Source organism: Desarmillaria tabescens (genome assembly GCF_030435595.1).
Source record: "Desarmillaria tabescens strain CCBAS 213 chromosome Unknown EV420scaffold_4, whole genome shotgun sequence".
In the NCBI taxonomy this organism is placed as follows: Eukaryota; Fungi; Basidiomycota; class Agaricomycetes; order Agaricales; family Physalacriaceae; genus Desarmillaria; species Desarmillaria tabescens.
In genome coordinates, this window is record NW_026848303.1 from 1,823,481 (window position 1) to 1,839,841 (window position 16,361).

Genomic DNA, 16,361 nt, shown 5'->3' on the forward strand with positions numbered 1-16,361 from the left:
AGTTTGTCTATCCAAGTCATGTACTATGGATTGCATGTGCATATGTTTCTGTTACTGTACATATCATCCCGCATTTCAAGCTCATCACATCCACTCTCATGCTCTTGTCAAGACACTCTGTACTGTATCATTTTTCATTTCCCCACATCTTACATCGTGCACTCACTTTCATTATCTGTATAATATAATGTAGTATTATGTTCTGTCTGGTTGTCAGCAGTATACTTCGGAACCGCTTTGTTCCTACGTTTAATTCCTCAGGTCTTGGGCCTCATCAATCTTCCTTAGCCAGTCACCGACCTCTATCCAGAACACTCTTTGACGGGAAGTGGACAACCAAAAAGGTACGATAGAAGCGTGAGTAGCGTCAGCCACTTCCTGTGTGTGCCATACGCCAGGTTCCGGAACCGAAGGTTTCGAGGGTCGGTCCACAGGGTAATGCCGACACCTCGTCATTCTAAAGGTCTCAACGATGTCAAAGCACTGCTATCTTTGATGGAGATTCAATTACCTGCATGGTAGAGGATGCCATTGAGAAAAGACCGGTACTACACCGTCATTTTCCCGATATTCATCGCTTATTTCTGACGGCGAAAGTCTTCTCATGTATAACCCTTCCTCAACGTTAGGCCCGTATCCATTTTGACTACGTTCGGCACCTGCACATACGCAGCTCATACGGGTATCTGCGTCTAGATCTCTGCCCTGAAGAAATGACGGTACGGGCAAAACGCTGCTCAAATCAAACTTTGCGATAAGCCGATATGTCAGGTACACGGGGAGGACCGAAATTGAATATTTGAAAGCTGGCGTATGAGTAGTGTCTTTCTGCGTCTCATGATAAAAGACTTAGTTGTATGTCCCTCTTCTCCGAGGAACAGAAGAAAATACATACCATGAATGCCGCAAAGCTCTTGTAGAATGTCCCTGGATTGGGTTCGCCTTCCATTTTAGCCTCTCTCTCGTCTGCGGCCATGAAAGTAACATCAAATGGAGCTGCGTCTCGGCTTGTTGCCCAAGAGCTCTTCCATAGTTCTCGGAGAAATCCAGAGAAGGGTATTTCGTGAAATGAAAGTGAACGGCATTCTGAATGCCAGATGTCGAGTGATTCTGGCAAAAGCGGTTTGAGGTATGCGATTATATGTACAAACTTTGCTATGAGATCCCCGATTGACCAAGGGCGCACGGCAGGTGCGGCGTCTATATGTTCACCAAGAGTGTAGACGATAGGAGTGCCTCTGAAAGGGGAAGAGACTGAAAACGCTAAGAAGCCGTTTCTCCGCTAAGCTTTTCATTCGGAAACTCACTGGTAGTGACTGACAAGATCATATCGGGATGGCCGCGTCCTCCGAAATAGCTTTGTTTCAAAAGGTACTGTAGCTTGATTATCGTGGGGCCTCCCTAATACACGCGAGATAATCACGCAAAGTGGGGCAAATTGCATATTAATTACCATAGAGTGGCCCAAGAAATGAAGCGGGCTATCTATTGACCATTGCGGATATAGGCCTTGGCGGTGCTTACGGCCGTATCGACCGTGTCTATGAGTTTTGCTATGTTGTTCGCCATAGTCCACTGAGTATACGGCATTATGAGTGTTCTGCTCTCAAACTGAATAGTCAGGTACCTGTTCCACCCATCAGCTGATAGTAAAGTTCACAGGCCCTGTCATGCAGGGAGCTTACGGGTCCTACGCTTTAAAAGAAGTGATGAGAAAATCTATGGCATGCCGTTACTGTGCGAAACACTTACCTGGCAAAGAAGACGGGACGTGTTTCCGAGCTGGAAGCATTGAGACAGTGCTCGAAGTTCCCCCATACGAAGGGGCCGGCTCCTCCAAGGAAGCCCTCGACAATAACCAAGGGTATCATTTCCAGCATTCAATCTAAACGGCAGCTGATGGCGTGACGGTGCTATTTACACAGTCGGGGTTAGAGTTGGACCGTCCAGAAGGGCTGATGGGCAGTAGTGATGAGCATGTGATCATTAAATAAACTCCACGCAGACCCAGAGACATTCCTGGTGGCTTTGTAACGATCCATTGCCAGTACTACGTCTGCCGATCGAGCGGAGGCATTCACAAAAAAATTCGGTGACGTCAGTGAGCCTTTCTGTAAATAGCAATAAGATTTCCTGTTTTGTTCCATTTGTTCGCACGATGAATATGACTTTCGGCAAATCCGGTGCGGTGCCTCCCTTACTTTACGACCATGAAACCCGTGCGCCGCTCGACTCGGAATGTGGCAAGGAAATCGTATACCATCGCCTTGGACTCTGACGAGGATGACACCCGCGATGCTGCGCTCGGCCTCCCTTTGAAACGATTAGCCAGTCCATCTGCTGGCGATTATGGCCCAGCAGCGAAGAAGAGGCGAAATCTTCGGGGGTTTCTCCAGTTGATGAAGGACGTCCCTTTAGATGTTGTATATGAAGTCAGCGCATTCATCTTTATCGGCTGATACAAGTCATTTTACCTTGAACTATAGGTCTTCGGACACCTGGATCCCCTGGACTTGTTGCAGCTATCAAGGACGAGCAAGCAACTCCGCCGTCTACTTCTACAGGATTCTGCTAGATCAGTCTGGAAGACTGCTCGCTCTAATGTAGACGGCTTGCCCGATATACCGCAAGATCTAAATGAGGCGCAATACGCTCAGCTCCTTTTTGGGACATACTGTCAGTCCTGTCTGAAGCCTAGCCGACGAGCGCAATGGGAGACACGCACACGCCTTTGCAAGAAATGTTTCCTCGCTTCCCCAGAGTATGCTTACCTCTTATTGCTAAGAACTCCTTAACAACGCACCTTGGCAGTTTTATAGATTGGATGAGTCCACAAATTGACTCACAATGGCGACTCTACAACCCCCTCGTTTCTATGGATGATGGAAGAGCGAGTGAGTTTACCGCTCGTTTTATCTCGCTAGACTTTCACTGATCATGTAGTGTACTTTCGATACCATCGTCTGTATACTCAAAAGCTGAAGCAATCTTATGAGGAAGTTAAAGATGATTCCGAGCAACTGCAGAAGTGGCGTGAGAATGCTAAGATGGCATATAAAAGTATTAAAGAGGTACATCATCTTGGTTAATCACTCCAACACAAACTGAATATCATGATGCCATTTAGCACGCAGAGAAATGCGAGTCCTGGTACCAGAGCCGCGTTGAACGTCGTGGCAGGGAGCTTTTGGCTATTCGATTTAAACGACTTAAAGAGTAAGTATTCAGAACTTCGCCGGACGATAACCTTGATTTTCTTTTGTAGTATATCAGATCGACTAAGAGCACTCGGTTGGGCCGAGGAGATTGAGAAAACTGACCCTACTTCCCTACTTTCACACAAACTTATATGGCAACCAAGGCCTTTAACTGACCGAAGTATGTCGCGGTTCTGGCATACCGTATCCCCCGACTTACATTCACTTTTAGTCTGGGCTGGTATAGAAACAGCCGTAGTGGCGTATATGGAACAGCTAAAAGCCAGTCGCCTTCTCGCTGAGAGACTTCGAACTCTGGGTACCCGAGCCAAACTCTTCACAGAGCTCTACAAGGCATTTTTGGCTACACAGCCTTCCTCCTTTCCATATCCTAGTCCTGTAGATGCCCTAATCTCCGCTCCATTCAAGACGATCATCATTGACACACCTGTTGCCCAAGAGCTCACAGAAGCAAGCTTTTCAGACGCCTTTGCCTATTTTTCAGATTATTCAAGGCAGTGGAGGGAAGCTGCGGATACCGAGATAGGTCTTTTGATGAAAGATGTCAATCAGGATAAATCTCACCTCCATCTTGCAACGACGATATTCCTCTGCCGTTCCTGCAAGAAGTATATCTCCTACCCTCGTATCCTGTTGCATTCATGCACGACAGTGGGTTGGTTAGTTCCGAACGGTTTAGATGACGACGAGACGGTCCTGCGGCGTAGCGTTCTCCCCATTTTACCTTGGTCACCTCGTGCGGATATGATACCCAGCCAGTGGAGAAACGCATGCCAAGTCATCGAGTTGGTCTGTGGTCGCGACCCTAGCACGACAACGACACAGGACATGAATGATTGGGACCCTGTGTTCACTTGCATTCCTTGTTCGATTGGTTGGGATGGACGACTCTTCATGAGATGGGAGCAGGCCGTATGTATAGCATTGCTTGATGAGAATAATCTGGAACTCCTTCACAGATCCTCCACACCACCCATGCCGATACCCATGAATCCATTGATTCCGTTCTCAAGCTTGTTACAAACGAGGAAGAATTAAGGCTATTCAACGAACTAGAGTCCAAAGGAGCGTCTGAGAAGAAAATAGGCGTTCTTCAGCAGGAAGGGATGCTGTCGGTCATTCGGTTGCGCTGTAACCATTGTGACTTGATGTTCATGTCAAAAGAAATGCCCGACCACCTCAGGGATTGGTATGCTTTCACTTGACTCCGTGATGACTTGTCTCATTTCATTTTCAATATCCTCGTCCAGCCATGGTGTACAGGTGCCCTCGCCTGGCGATTTTAACTGGCACTTGGATGACAATCGCTTGATCCGCTCAGCTATGAGGGTTCCGAATGCCTACTTCGTCTGGTGAAACATCTGCCTCCAGACAGCTACTACTGAATGCCGTCACCACTATGAGTGTAACCGAATTTTGCAATATGCGTCGCCGCCACGCAAATCAGGAAGAATGGATCCGTATCCTTGTTGAACAAACTAGTATACAAATATGTACAGTCGATCACGAACGAACTAAAACAACAAAACGAGATATGAATGTGGAACGGTGGAATGATGTATATGTACTCGCAGTGTAAAAGTCCATGCATCAAGAATGGGTGGTGTTACATTGAGAGGGATATGCGGGGATGCTGATGCAATGTTCGTTCACTGATTAGGCTGTATACTAGCTCATGGCTAACAAGCAGCGCATGAGAATAGGATAAATATGGACTCCGAGAATAGTGGCATATATGAGATGGTCTGAGATGAGCGTCAGTCAAAAAAGGGAGATAAAGACCATTTGGACTCACGGCATAATTTGTTCGTCAGGCAGATTGCATAGAATGGGGCATAATTGATCATGAAATATGGTCGTTTTCTAAAGCAGGTCGTAGCTGAAATGCAATTAGATATGGGGGGTAATCGGGGTAGGCTGCTGTACAGATGCTTCAAGGTACTGCAAATTCCATTAGGAGGTATAAAAGATATCTTGCTTTGAGGAAGCTTACCAAATCACAGGGCTTCGAGCGCGGGTATGTCGATCAACGCTTATTGCCAGCGTACCATGATAGATTTACACTGCCGACGCCGGCTATAAACACCTTAGCTCGAAGGCGACACACCTACACAGGGAACCCGTTTAGAGGGGGCGCGTGTTTAAGATGGCTCCGACTCACCGTGTCCGCAACTTCGGCACTCCGAAAATATACATGGAGGTCGCCGTTCGGCATTCGCATGATTTGGCTAACTTCGCCAAAGGACTGTAAGAGCGATGCGGTCAGAAAAGGAGAGTTGCGGATAGCATGCATTCTCACCTCGCACCAACGCTTCACACCCTCGAATCTCCGCGTGTCATCGGGGCCAATACCGCTAACGATGAGTTTCTTCTTCTTTGAATTACGGGTACTCAAAGAGGCGAAGGACACGCGGGGCATTGTACCCCCCTTTCCAGACGCCGAAAAGGCTATCTGAGGGCTGGTAGGATTTGCCTTTGGCAAGCGAGCACCAAACTCTCCGATTCCGTCTCCCTGGATTGGAATATTTGCATCCGCAATATACCTGGTAGATAATGGCACCCTGATACTACTGCGTGCCTTCCTAAGTTTCTTGGGCATGACAGGCTTGACAGGCTCCATGCCAAAGTTGGAACTACACGAGGATAGCGACTCTTTGTTAAGGCCATAGAATGCGCCGCCGTGGGAAACTCCATGGAAGCGGACAGAGTCGGCGAAGGAAACCTGGGACACGGGGATGCTGAGGTCAGAAGTAGAGGTGACGGTGGTTGTGATGGTAGATGAAAGACTCGGACGAGAAGGGGCATAGACGGTGTTCTGCGACGGGGTGACGGAGGCCTGGGAAGCAGCGGCCTGGGAAGAAAAGTGGCCGAGGACGCTTGGACGCCATTTGGAAGAAGAGGGAGACCGGGGCACGGAGCTGCTCAAGGTGGACACACTTGAAGACCGTTTATGCTGACGAGAAGCTGATCCAGTGCCTACGCGAGACAGAAATGATGTACGAGTTGGCGTTGCTGACGGTGGTGTTGATGGTGGTCGAGGTGAGAAGAGCGTTCGTGAGGCCTGGAAAAAGCGTGTACTCCGTGGACTTGACAATGCCTTGGAGCAAGTCAGATACAGCAATGTAACAGTGACCAGTACTCACCTGGGCCTCTGCTGGAATATCATCATCCTCCACAAAGTCATAGGTATTGAGAGTGACTACTGATCCTTGTGCATCCGGATGCATTGGATCAATGTACTGATGTGATAATAAAGCAGGGGTAGCAGAGGACGATTCAGGTATTGACGTATCAAGGATGTCCTCGAGGGTGGGTGCATGCCTCTGCTGTTCCTGCAGCCATTTATCGAAGAGGCTAGAATAACGGTGGTGGGGCTGCGTGGCCAAGGGCGTAATATTGAAAGGATCCTCCTCCGGCAGTGTATATGGTCGATCGTTCATAATGGGCTGGATTCATAAAACACCTGTTACTCGACTGTCCTCCCAAGCTAAAGCGAACACAAAGCGCACCTCGTTACCTGTTCGTTCAGTCGTTACTCTCCAAGGTGGTACACTGGAATATGCCAAAGTCGTGAAATGGGGTCCTTGAAAACAAATTACAGAAAATAAGGGAGGTATGAAAGGCAAGAAGACAGCATGGAGAGAGTAAGGAGAAGAAGGGCAAGCGGCGTCGACGCGTTGTTGACCCAACTTCAACCAACTCCCTTTTCGGGCAATATTCGGATGCAGTTGCCGCAACGTGCCAAACTTTATCGCACCTCGCCTCCACCCAGCCCTGGACATGACACCAAAAATTAAAACTGTTACCAACCGGCATCCAGCACGTTGAGGTCCTATATTTGCCTTGGGTTGTGGGCACAGTATCTGGACGAGTATTCCAATACCTATACGCATAGATCTACCATTTCATGGCCATTTACTGTTTCGCTCAACACGGACATTAATGCCATAGGTAATATCTCGCCACACAGTAGATTGTGCATAGAAGACGAGCCCGACAGCTTTATTGATCGATAGGCTTCCATACAGCAAAGCGGGGGTTGGGTGCCAACCCCGAAAGGCAAGCCTCATGCCGCTAGTACTCCATCGCTTGTATCTTCTGAGCGACTAAAAGGCTGCAATAAGAAACTGTCAAAAGAAAATGTCATTCTAATTTCGGCGACATGCGGAATTTCTCTCACCATCATGGTCTAGCCGCAACTGTGCAGTATTTTTTGAACAATAGACTCAAAAATCTGAGCCGAGGGCGTGGATTTATACCGCTCCAAGACACGAAAACCTGGCGCATCGTCCATCTGTGCCGGTTCACTCGCATCAAGCAAAGTCACCAACTCTGTGTCGACTGGCAGGCTTCCGAGAAAAGGTAGGCCTTCTCTTCTCGCCATATCCTCTCCTCCACCCGTGGAGAAAACGTTACTGATCTCTCCACAGCACGGACAGACATAGCCACTCATGTTTTCAATGAGACCCCACACAGGAAGGTTCACAGCTCTGGTGAATGAAAGACACTTCATGACATCCATGAGTGCGACCGCCTGTGGGGTAGTTACGATGACGGACGACAGCTGAGAGTGAACTGGCGCCATGTGTTCAAGGAGAGACAAATGCTCGTCCGAAGTTCCTAAGCACAGGTTCAGCGAAGGGTAAGAATGGATAGCTCTTGACATACCGGGAGGTGTATCGATGACGAGGTAATCCAGCTCTCCCCACCGAACATCGCTCAGAAATTGGCGAATCATCCCATTCTTCTTCGGCCCTCTCCAAACAACAGAATCTCCTTTGTTCTTGAGCAGGAAGCCGACAGCTCATACAGGCTAGTCTGGCTTCGCTACCATCGGCGTAAACAGGAACCCATCCATCAGTACTTTGGTGGACACCATGTCCATCCAAACCCAGCATCCTTGGTATTGACGGCCCAGTCAGATCGACATCCAGAATGCCGACACGGGCCGTAGGCGAACTGGCATACAGACTAAGCGCCAACTGAGCGGAAACTGAGGATTTGCCTACGCCCCCTTTGCCAGACAGAACGATGATGATGTGCTTGACAGACCGGAGCCGCCTGGATACGGGAGTGTCTTGGGACGCCATGTAATGAGTGATTTAATGTGAAGACTTGAAGGCGATCTGGCGTCGCTGACTTGAAGATGAAACAGCATGAAAGCAGAAAACAGAATTTCAGACGCTGACTCAGGGAATCGGTAAGCAACCTATTATAGTGACGACATGCTAACGTATATCGGCCCGATTTGTCCCGCTCAACTTTACCACCCACCACGACCAGCCCTGCGTACTTCATGCTCTGACGATGGAGTACGCTCATAGTACCATATTGGTTCCGTCTTCGAGCAAGACGAATTCAACGTAGAATCTAGCGTTTTGTATGTGCCATATTGCTCCTTCAACGGATGTCAACGGAGAGCATGCAACAATCTCATCACTCAAACGTACCGTTCCGTAGACGTGGCTGTAATACCACACCTCTGACAAAATGGTACCATTCGAACACCCCAAGTAGGGAATCGCAGCCGTCTGTGTCGCGATGGCTAGTCTGGATCTGGTCAAGCGTGTATGCTGTCTTGTTGGAAGGTACAATTCCGGCTCTGTCGTGGCATCAGCGTAGCCCGAATGGAAGGCGTAGTTCCTCCTTACGAAGCCAGGATATCAAAAGTCGGATACTGATGAAACGCTCTGATCACAGCGTCAAAAAAGTTGACGACTTCCTCGTAGTGCCGATAAGAAGCACCATAGCAGGAAACGTCGAACGTCGATGTGCACGTCGCGTGCTTGGAGAACTGAATAAAAAAGTTGCGGGAGAATCCTCTATATAATGGAGACAGGCAGTCAAACCTCATGAGCCCAAAGGTCGGCATTTGGCGCGCCCTGATTGATCCAATATGCGTTCACTGTCAGATCAATTCGTTCGTTGCCAAGCTGACGTTCGTGTAGGGATCCACCACTCACTAAAATCCAATAGATCAGTCCCTGCCATATGACTCCACGAAGGTATTCACACCAGGCCCTGTGTACGCCGGTACGACAGGTGCCGTCAGGTAGTGTCGCTGGTGAGGGATGCGGGTCATATTGGCGTGAGAGATCGCAAGTACTTGCTCGTACGATCTAGGATGGCCGATGTCATTTGGCATTACCCGATAAGTGAAGAACGCAATCCACCCTACCCATCACAATTATCCGGCCATAACCCATGGATCGTCCAGCTTCCCTTAGGCAGCAACTGCCCTTGTTTCTCCAGCCCCGTATACCTAGCTCCAGAACTGCGTGACAAGGACCAATCCCCCCGGAGTGGGAGAGCAACACGCATTAGCGATGGCGGTCGTGTTTTCACAAGAGTAGGTAGGTGTCTGCAAGACACAGCTTGAGATGTTGGGGTAGGTCGCGGGCACCTTGATAGGCGTTCACCGCCAAAGCCAGGGACGTGATGAACGAGAGGTAGCCGTTCACCAACATGGTAAGTATCTACGAACGGAGTAATCCAACAAAAATCAGGCTATTTATTCGTTGCGACCCGTAGAAGTTACAGACGAACGTGCTTATCGGAACCTGCACCATGAGGACGCTGATTGAGCGCCGCTGGGGCCATCTGCAAATGGACAACCGTGTCATGCGGCCGAGTGCCGGGCTATTAAGCCAGCCCTGCACGAACAAAGGAGCAGATCAGCAGGCACAGAGGTGATGGCAGTAGTCGAAAATATTATTGACTTTCATTTCATTGGTAAATGAATAATTAGTATACATGTGGCAAACAACAATCTAGTATCTAAGGCAATAAATCCTCTAACAATCAGCGAGGTAATCAGTGAGAGCATCGTACTCGTCCTGGTCAACACTCAGTTCATAATAATGTTTAACAGTTACCCAGGCCCGGACGTATGTGCAGACATAGCTGTTGAGGGGGACCATCCATTCAGCCGGGTCTAAATAATGGTGTCAGCGAAAAGTAAGAAAAACAAGACGAGACCCTTACCCTTATCTCCCTTAGCCTGGTTAAGATTATCAGTAACAGCGACGAGCTGTGGACGAGTTAGGTCATTGGCAAAGTCCTCCCGTTCGTCGTCTGTCCAATACCTCGCCCCGGAGACCCACGCCTATCCACACAATTTAGCGGATTTTAGAAGAGTCGATGCGAGAGACTTTTACGCACTTCTTTCAGTGGAACAACGTGGTCCTAGATAAAAGACTGTTCAGAATTTCCGAAATAAAACACAGCATACTTGACACTCACAATGTCGAGATCGCTAGCCAGGGTAGTCGCCACACCGTCGTAGGGGGAGACCCAGCTACCAGACTTTGCGGAACAGTCGGAATTCTGTACGATACTGATCCCCCGTTAGTATCATGTCTTTTCCAAGCTACTTGTCTGCATACGATGCCGCATCTTGTGCCAATACCGCTGTAGGGCGTCTACTCAGCAAGAGAAATGTTGAGGAAGAAACACTTACTCTCCCTAGTATCGCATTTGCCAGAGACTAATAAGGCATATAAGTGAGAGTGTTTCCACGGAGAATAATCACCCAACTGATGATCCAGTGTTTGAACAAATCCCTATCGTATGCAGGTGAATTGCTCTTGGCCTCGATGGTCACTGACATAGCATTAGTGTTGCCTAAAAACCAAGAGGAAGGGAACACACGGGATTTCAAGTACGTCCTGGCAGTCGACGCGCTGAACTGGCGTAGGCAGAGCGCGCTGCTGAAAATCGTTGGATCGTCTCACTGGCACAGTTGCTACCAGGCTGAAGAAGCTGAAAAGAGCTAGTGTCTTGAACGAAACCTTTTTTGGAACCAGATGTGGGTGGAAGGCATTCAATCTGAGCATTTAAACCCACAATCCAGCAGCACCATGTACAACACCACATGCATGACTCTGTTCGCGTGCAGGGCATCGAGCCAAGGCCAAAGAGATACTGTGTCCTTATCTTCATGTGCCGTCTTTAGAGGCTTCCTTCGATAGAGATCTACGGGACGGTATCACATGAACAGAGCATCCTTGCAGCATAATTATTCGAAGCGAGAGACCGGCAGTTAACTTCAGCTGCTTTGTGGGGAGTTCCACATGTCTGCCAAGCGAACGTGAATTAACCATACGCGAACGTTTAATGTCAAAGCTGAAATCACCTTCATCCGGATAATTCCTGTGGCCCTACCTGCTGTTAATATCTGCTTTTATGAGGCAGATGTATCCCCGCTCGCTATGAACTACAAGGACGAAAACTGCAGGGGTTCCCCATTCCCTGCACCGTTCACCCCTGTTGAGTCAAATTAAGTCGCGGGATACAATCTACACAAGCCCAGAGCTAAAACTTGGCACACGTTCGCCCATGATAAAGAGAAACCTCCTACCTGAATTACTAGTACCAATCGACCAGCGAAGGCAATAGCCTCGCGCACGAGGTCGTTCCTCATTAGCGCCGGGCCAAAGATGGAGCACCATGATTCGAAAAGCCGTGTCGCTAGGCTACGAGGAATTTCCGAGACACCGTGAATTTCTGGTCCCCGTGATGTATTGCGAGAGTCACAGAATAAGAAGGCAGAAGATAACTCGTCCGGAAAATACTACCGTACCATTCCATTGGCGTTGTCCATCCAGCTCTTTACGAATCAAGTCATATCCGTGAGCAAGAACTCCGCACAAGGGAATGTGACGAGAGTATAAGGCCGAACTCAGTTAAATAGGCACCAGAAAAAAACTATTTCCAGGGTGCAAACGCCAGCTCCATGGTGCTCAGACTCGAGACTCCGGTCCCCAAAGCATATAGACCATTGGATAGACTGCAACACAAGTTAACAGGATATGATTGATCAATCTCAACCCGAAATGCGGGATAATTCTGAAATCTAGCACCTGAGCTGAAGATAAGGCTGGTGATGATGGTGGTAAAAGGTACAAGTAGGCACAGGGGCTGATTTCCCTTTCGGGCTGGAATATCGGGAATCGGACCGTGCTTCGACTCAACCTGTCTGTAACCTATCTTCACTATCTCATCACCGAAAGCTGCTAGGACTCGTTCCTTTCCAAGTTTCAACTTCATTATCTTCTGGCTATTTTTGTGTCGACATACGAACTCAAGTCTTGAAACTTGAAGATTTCTGTAAGTCTCCTCGCCTATCCTAGTAGCTGCCCCTGATTTGCATATTTGACTAACGCGCCGATTCGCAGGCTCGTACGGTGGAACGGGTAATATTCGTTCAGAACAAGGCTCAACTTCTGCGCTTTTCTTAATTTCATGATGTCAAACACGAGCCTTGCTCGCTTTGAACAGGCGTCCGGTTCCCTCGTTCCTATCATCAATCCCTGTACCGAGCCATTCACCCCGAATGACTTTACTCATTACGAGTACATGGCGCGAAGTTACGTCGAGAGTACGGACGGAATACAACCTCACAAATGCGTCCACGCTCTTTCCGAAGGGTTCAGAGACCCTCTCATCAAGGACTGGTTCATGGCGGACATGCACCATCTCTGCTCATTGGATTTGACAAATTTCCTTTTGGCGATGCGAATGGCGTTTCTTCCGCGAGGTTGGGATAGGAAGCTCCGGGACGAAATACGTTCATCCTACCAAGGGGAAGACGAATCCGTCACGGCGTGGATGTCTCGCCTTCGTCTGAATAATACTCTTCTTCGACACACGTACTTTCATCTCACAAATGACGAGCTCCTTGCTCATTTCAAGTCTCATATCAACAATTCCCTCTCTGCTGCACATCAACGTCGCTCCGAGGCAGTAAAAGAAGACGATCTCATGCAGTGGATACTTATTATCAAGGACATCGAGGTATCTCAAGACGCAGAAAGAGGTAGCGATTTGGATGTTATGCAATCATCGCCAGTAATATTCAAGCCAACGGATCCTCGCCTCAAGCGAAAATATTCGAGCAGCGACGACGAAGTTCCTCCCAAACGAGCCACCATGAGTCCACCGCCTTCCACCTCCACGTCTGTAACTACAGTTCCGTTAACCCCAATTCCACTCTCCGATCCCTCTGTCACTCATTCTCCGGGAACATCGCTCCCTGACCGTGCTTATTCCCATCATGTTAGGCTCCCCTGTCTCACAGATGAACAGCGGGACTGGATGAAGGAGAAGAAGGGATGCTTCAAATGTCGTCGTATATGGGCATTCCATACCTCGCGCGAATGTCACTATGGGCCGCCTGATCCCACAACGTATCGAGGTATCCTGATGCAGGACGGGATCAACCTTGCTTTCGATGCTCCAAAACATTATTCTCAGTCGCCACAGCTACTTTATAACGACGATGACAGGCATTGGAGGGGGTGGGAGAATTGAGACTGTTCGATTTTGTATATAAGTAATTATTGATATCATCAAGATGGACTTCCTGTTGACGGACGACTGCTATTTTACTTGTACTATTACTATTTTTACCACTAGCTACAAGAACAACAAGTTTTGCGCACAGATGGAAAATTCATGAAGGTATGGGCACGGATTGAGTTTGATTCGAAAGGCAATAGTAGCCAGACTCCTTCCCCTAGCACGTGTAACTTCACCGGGACAGTGCATCATCATGCTCCTCACCGAGTCTCAGCCAGTTCGAATAACCATACATACCATATTCTATAAATGACTCTGTATGTCTTCAATCAGATTTCCACAATCCGCAACATCTAGGTTTTCAAAGATCTTCTCTAACGGACCACAAAATATGGAAGAGGACCTCATTTCCTGATTTCGCCATCGAGCGATAGCATGTCGGAAGCGATGCTGATAATCGCAGAGGCAGTATTTTTGCAAGTTCCACGGGAAGCGCATTGTTGATTTAGAAAGACGTCATGTAATGCCGATGACGGAAAAACAAAAGAAACGACGGATCTCGTGCGAGCGATCAAATTGATGGAGCGACCGTAGGCTGTGGAGAGATTGCAATATATTCTCAGCTTGTCCAACCTCACGAGATAAAATGAGGACTTTCACGGCGTCTGCTTGTTGAAGGAGATCGATTGTCTTGAATGTGAGTTGGCAAGTTTACATGAAGAGTGGGGAAACGGCGGTGTCTGGTAAGTTTATCTAATTTAGGGTCCATGCTTTTGAACGCCGGGTAGAGGAGTCCTCAGCCACCGTGGTTCTCCTCAAGTAAATACATCGCATTCTGTTTTATTTGAGAACACAGCAGATATGTGTACGCATGCATACGATTGAAGCAAGGCACCCAGATGTGAAGACGGAGAGGAAATCGCCGGAACAAAATGCCCGACCAGAGATGAAAAGAGCAAGAGACCATTAGACATCAGACCAGCCACCTTCATCTAGCTTGTATGAGGCTTCGCTCTCAGGACGGTCAGGGCTATCGACAAGTTTAGCTACGCGCTCTTCGGCGCGTCCTTTGAAGTTGTTCTGGTTAGTAAGGGATTATAAGTCGCAGACAAGAAAATGAACACCTTTGCGAAGGAACATCCGCGTCGCAGAAGCGTGTGATAATATGTGTCCACCGATTGGCTTTAGTGCCCCACCAGCAACGAATGTCATTGTCGCACCAGGATCAGCTGGTTATGAATTCGAATGTACGTCTGTCTGGAAGACTATAGAGATTAGATAACACATACATTGTACTTGATTCGTGAGGAGAATCGCAATCTGTGCAGAAATTTTAAAAAAGAACGGACACGGAGAATGCTACACACGTTGTATTCCTCTGAGAGCTTGGTTAACCTTGACAACATCTAAAATATAGAACATTATCAGGTTGATCCGGGTCTGAGTTGGTGCTCATCACTAACCTGGGCCAGCTAGAAGGGTGACCTGAGTCCTGAACTAATAGCTCATATCGATGAGAACAAACCTTCTGCTGTCTTTCACTCAGCTCTCCTCTTCCACTGTAGTCGACGCGGAAGAGGGCCATAATACTGTCGACTATCTGAAAGTGCATCAACAACACGCCAGGCCAAGACGAAGGCTAGCTTCAAACCAAAAGCCGGAAATCTTTGTCTTCGGAAAAACGTAATGAACATTCGTTGATGAGTTCCATCTGAGCAAGTTCAGAAGATACGAATCAAGGAGCGAACATCCTGACCTGGTGTTCGCTGTTGAATGCGCGAGCTACGACCAGAACATGAGGAGAGGAGAAATGAGTTCCAGCTACATGGCCTACCATAAAGGATGTTTTCAAGGGCCATGTTGCCATCCACACCGAAACGATCGGCGATAGACCTGATGCGGTCAGGTCGAAAAGTCCCTAATAGAGCTCAATGCGTACGTCAAAGTTGTAGTAGTTTTTATTACCTTCAGTGTCAATATACGCCACCTAATATACTATCTCAACAAATCATGGAAGGTTGAAAGATCAGTAAAGCGCACCTTTCCGGACGCGCCACCTAGTTCGGGAGGCAGCTGAGCTACAACACTCATCGTATGTGCCAACTGAGTTTTGCCGGTTCGATATTCCCCGTATACTACAAGCAACCTCAGACGCAAAAATCGAAAAGCTTACGAAGCTTACCTTCGGAAACAGATTGCGACATGATACCTCCTACTCCCAATGAGACTTCACGAGCGAGCTGAGGAAGTAATGTAGAACCTTACCACCCAAGATACCATCCACTGATTTACTCCCAGTACTGATAACGAGGACTCTCCGTCGTTTGTCCTGGACTTCGATCCCAGTAGCGAAGGATGAACCCTAAGAACGTTTTTAGGAAACTTTTACTGGGAGCCTGGCATACTTACCAAGATTTTATGGGCTGCCTCCTAATGATGTCGGGAAGCCATTAATACCAAGCGATCAAAGACATGTATGCACACCGACTTTAATCTTCTCGACTTTCGCTTCTGACATTCCCTGATCGAAACTAAGTATACCCTGGACCATCTACTATGCAAAGGCATACCTTTATCTTAAGCAGCTGGCGCCTCGTTGTCATATTGACACCAGACACGGTGTTGATCGCCGCCGACTTCAGTTTAAGAATATCCTGCACGTTGATGCCCTGCCAAATGTAAGCAAGGCAAATCTAGACGCATATATGCACGTACCTGCTGTTGCAATTCGTCTACGCTATCGAAGTACGGGTTCTGCTTAGTAAATGAGTAAGGTGGGCCGGGAATGGCACGAAAGGTTCTGTACGTCGTCTTCATCGGCACCACCAGGGCTCCCGGGTCGTG

The 16,361-nt window shown here is 48.2% G+C and overlaps 7 protein-coding genes across 7 annotated transcripts; 2 read left to right on the top strand and 5 right to left on the bottom strand.

Moving 5' to 3' along the window:
• Positions 1 to 249: 249 nt before the first annotated feature.
• On the bottom strand, positions 250 to 1,880 carry EV420DRAFT_1261205 (alpha/beta-hydrolase; the record flags this gene model as incomplete). Its single annotated transcript, XM_060467054.1, has 7 exons — positions 250 to 457; positions 512 to 834; positions 896 to 1,254; positions 1,308 to 1,401; positions 1,454 to 1,575; positions 1,628 to 1,695; positions 1,753 to 1,880. The coding sequence occupies 7 exons, from the start codon at positions 1,878 to 1,880 to the stop codon at positions 250 to 252; spliced, it is 1,302 nt and encodes a 433-aa protein (XP_060337269.1).
• A 330-nt stretch (positions 1,881 to 2,210) lies between these two features.
• EV420DRAFT_1710922 (uncharacterized protein) lies at positions 2,211 to 4,930 on the top strand (the record flags this gene model as incomplete). The annotated part of the gene is made up of 9 exons (XM_060479618.1): positions 2,211 to 2,432; positions 2,487 to 2,761; positions 2,812 to 2,894; positions 2,944 to 3,071; positions 3,128 to 3,216; positions 3,266 to 3,378; positions 3,430 to 4,130; positions 4,178 to 4,407; positions 4,469 to 4,930. The coding sequence occupies 9 exons, from the start codon at positions 2,211 to 2,213 to the stop codon at positions 4,572 to 4,574; spliced, it is 1,947 nt and encodes a 648-aa protein (XP_060337270.1). The 3' UTR covers positions 4,575 to 4,930.
• Positions 4,931 to 5,048: 118 nt separating this feature from the next.
• Positions 5,049 to 7,232, bottom strand: EV420DRAFT_830615 (uncharacterized protein). Its single transcript, XM_060483638.1, has 6 exons — positions 6,728 to 7,232; positions 6,362 to 6,664; positions 5,518 to 6,315; positions 5,380 to 5,463; positions 5,212 to 5,325; positions 5,049 to 5,159 (listed from the first exon to the last, which is right to left on the bottom strand). Exons 1-5 carry the CDS (start codon positions 7,109 to 7,111, stop codon positions 5,245 to 5,247), a joined length of 1,650 nt encoding a protein of 549 aa, XP_060337271.1. The 5' UTR covers positions 7,112 to 7,232; the 3' UTR covers positions 5,049 to 5,159; positions 5,212 to 5,244.
• A 166-nt stretch (positions 7,233 to 7,398) lies between these two features.
• Positions 7,399 to 8,395, bottom strand: EV420DRAFT_1511637 (P-loop containing nucleoside triphosphate hydrolase protein). Its single transcript, XM_060471593.1, has 3 exons — positions 8,050 to 8,395; positions 7,652 to 8,021; positions 7,399 to 7,586 (listed from the first exon to the last, which is right to left on the bottom strand). Exons 1-3 carry the CDS (start codon positions 8,306 to 8,308, stop codon positions 7,532 to 7,534), a joined length of 684 nt encoding a protein of 227 aa, XP_060337272.1. The 5' UTR covers positions 8,309 to 8,395; the 3' UTR covers positions 7,399 to 7,531.
• Positions 8,396 to 8,397: 2 nt separating this feature from the next.
• On the bottom strand, positions 8,398 to 11,233 carry EV420DRAFT_1626852 (ribonuclease T2-like protein; the record flags this gene model as incomplete). The annotated part of the gene is made up of 9 exons (XM_060476021.1): positions 8,398 to 8,616; positions 8,669 to 8,698; positions 8,727 to 8,820; positions 8,870 to 9,012; positions 9,068 to 9,123; positions 9,259 to 9,323; positions 9,397 to 9,464; positions 9,502 to 9,621; positions 11,216 to 11,233. 9 exons carry the CDS (start codon positions 11,231 to 11,233, stop codon positions 8,482 to 8,484), a joined length of 729 nt encoding a protein of 242 aa, XP_060337273.1. The 3' UTR covers positions 8,398 to 8,481.
• A 902-nt stretch (positions 11,234 to 12,135) lies between these two features.
• Positions 12,136 to 13,729, top strand: EV420DRAFT_1511665 (uncharacterized protein). The gene is made up of 2 exons (XM_060471594.1): positions 12,136 to 12,326; positions 12,395 to 13,729. Exon 2 carries the CDS (start codon positions 12,462 to 12,464, stop codon positions 13,527 to 13,529), a length of 1,068 nt encoding a protein of 355 aa, XP_060337274.1. The 5' UTR covers positions 12,136 to 12,326; positions 12,395 to 12,461; the 3' UTR covers positions 13,530 to 13,729.
• A 643-nt stretch (positions 13,730 to 14,372) lies between these two features.
• EV420DRAFT_830961 (DNA recombination and repair protein Rad51) lies at positions 14,373 to 15,871 on the bottom strand. The gene is made up of 12 exons (XM_060483639.1): positions 15,700 to 15,871; positions 15,558 to 15,652; positions 15,483 to 15,504; positions 15,352 to 15,435; positions 15,274 to 15,299; positions 15,169 to 15,228; positions 15,043 to 15,117; positions 14,981 to 14,989; positions 14,885 to 14,923; positions 14,807 to 14,837; positions 14,642 to 14,746; positions 14,373 to 14,584 (listed from the first exon to the last, which is right to left on the bottom strand). The coding sequence occupies exons 1-12, from the start codon at positions 15,719 to 15,721 to the stop codon at positions 14,484 to 14,486; spliced, it is 669 nt and encodes a 222-aa protein (XP_060337275.1). The 5' UTR covers positions 15,722 to 15,871; the 3' UTR covers positions 14,373 to 14,483.
• Between the last annotated feature and the right edge of the window lie 490 nt (positions 15,872 to 16,361).

What these genes read in the sequence shown, in the direction of transcription:
- EV420DRAFT_1511637 (XM_060471593.1), bottom strand. Translation starts at nt 8,308, where the DNA reads ATGGCGTCCCAAGACACTCCCGTATCCAGGCGGCTCCGGTCTGTCAAG. An exon ending in GGTTCCTGTTTACGCCGATG is followed by an intron (nt 8,022 to 8,049) that starts GTAGCGAAGCCA and finishes AGCCTGTATGAG; the next exon opens with CTGTCGGCTTCCTGCTCAAG. An exon ending in ATGAGTGGCTATGTCTGTCC is followed by an intron (nt 7,587 to 7,651) that starts GTGCTGTGGAGA and finishes CGAGAAGAGAAG; the next exon opens with GCCTACCTTTTCTCGGAAGC.
- EV420DRAFT_830615 (XM_060483638.1), bottom strand. Translation starts at nt 7,111, where the DNA reads ATGCGTATAGGTATTGGAATACTCGTCCAGATACTGTGCCCACAACCC. An exon ending in ATATTCCAGCAGAGGCCCAG is followed by an intron (nt 6,316 to 6,361) that starts GTGAGTACTGGT and finishes ACTTGCTCCAAG; the next exon opens with GCATTGTCAAGTCCACGGAG. An exon ending in GTGCCGAAGTTGCGGACACG is followed by an intron (nt 5,326 to 5,379) that starts GTGAGTCGGAGC and finishes TTCCCTGTGTAG; the next exon opens with GTGTGTCGCCTTCGAGCTAA.
- EV420DRAFT_1511665 (XM_060471594.1), top strand. Translation starts at nt 12,462, where the DNA reads ATGATGTCAAACACGAGCCTTGCTCGCTTTGAACAGGCGTCCGGTTCC.
- EV420DRAFT_830961 (XM_060483639.1), bottom strand. Translation starts at nt 15,721, where the DNA reads ATGTCGCAATCTGTTTCCGAAG. An exon ending in CCTTGAAAACATCCTTTATG is followed by an intron (nt 15,300 to 15,351) that starts GTAGGCCATGTA and finishes TTCTGGTCGTAG; the next exon opens with CTCGCGCATTCAACAGCGAA. An exon ending in AGCTCTCAGAGGAATACAAC is followed by an intron (nt 14,838 to 14,884) that starts GTGTGTAGCATT and finishes ATTTCTGCACAG; the next exon opens with ATTGCGATTCTCCTCACGAA.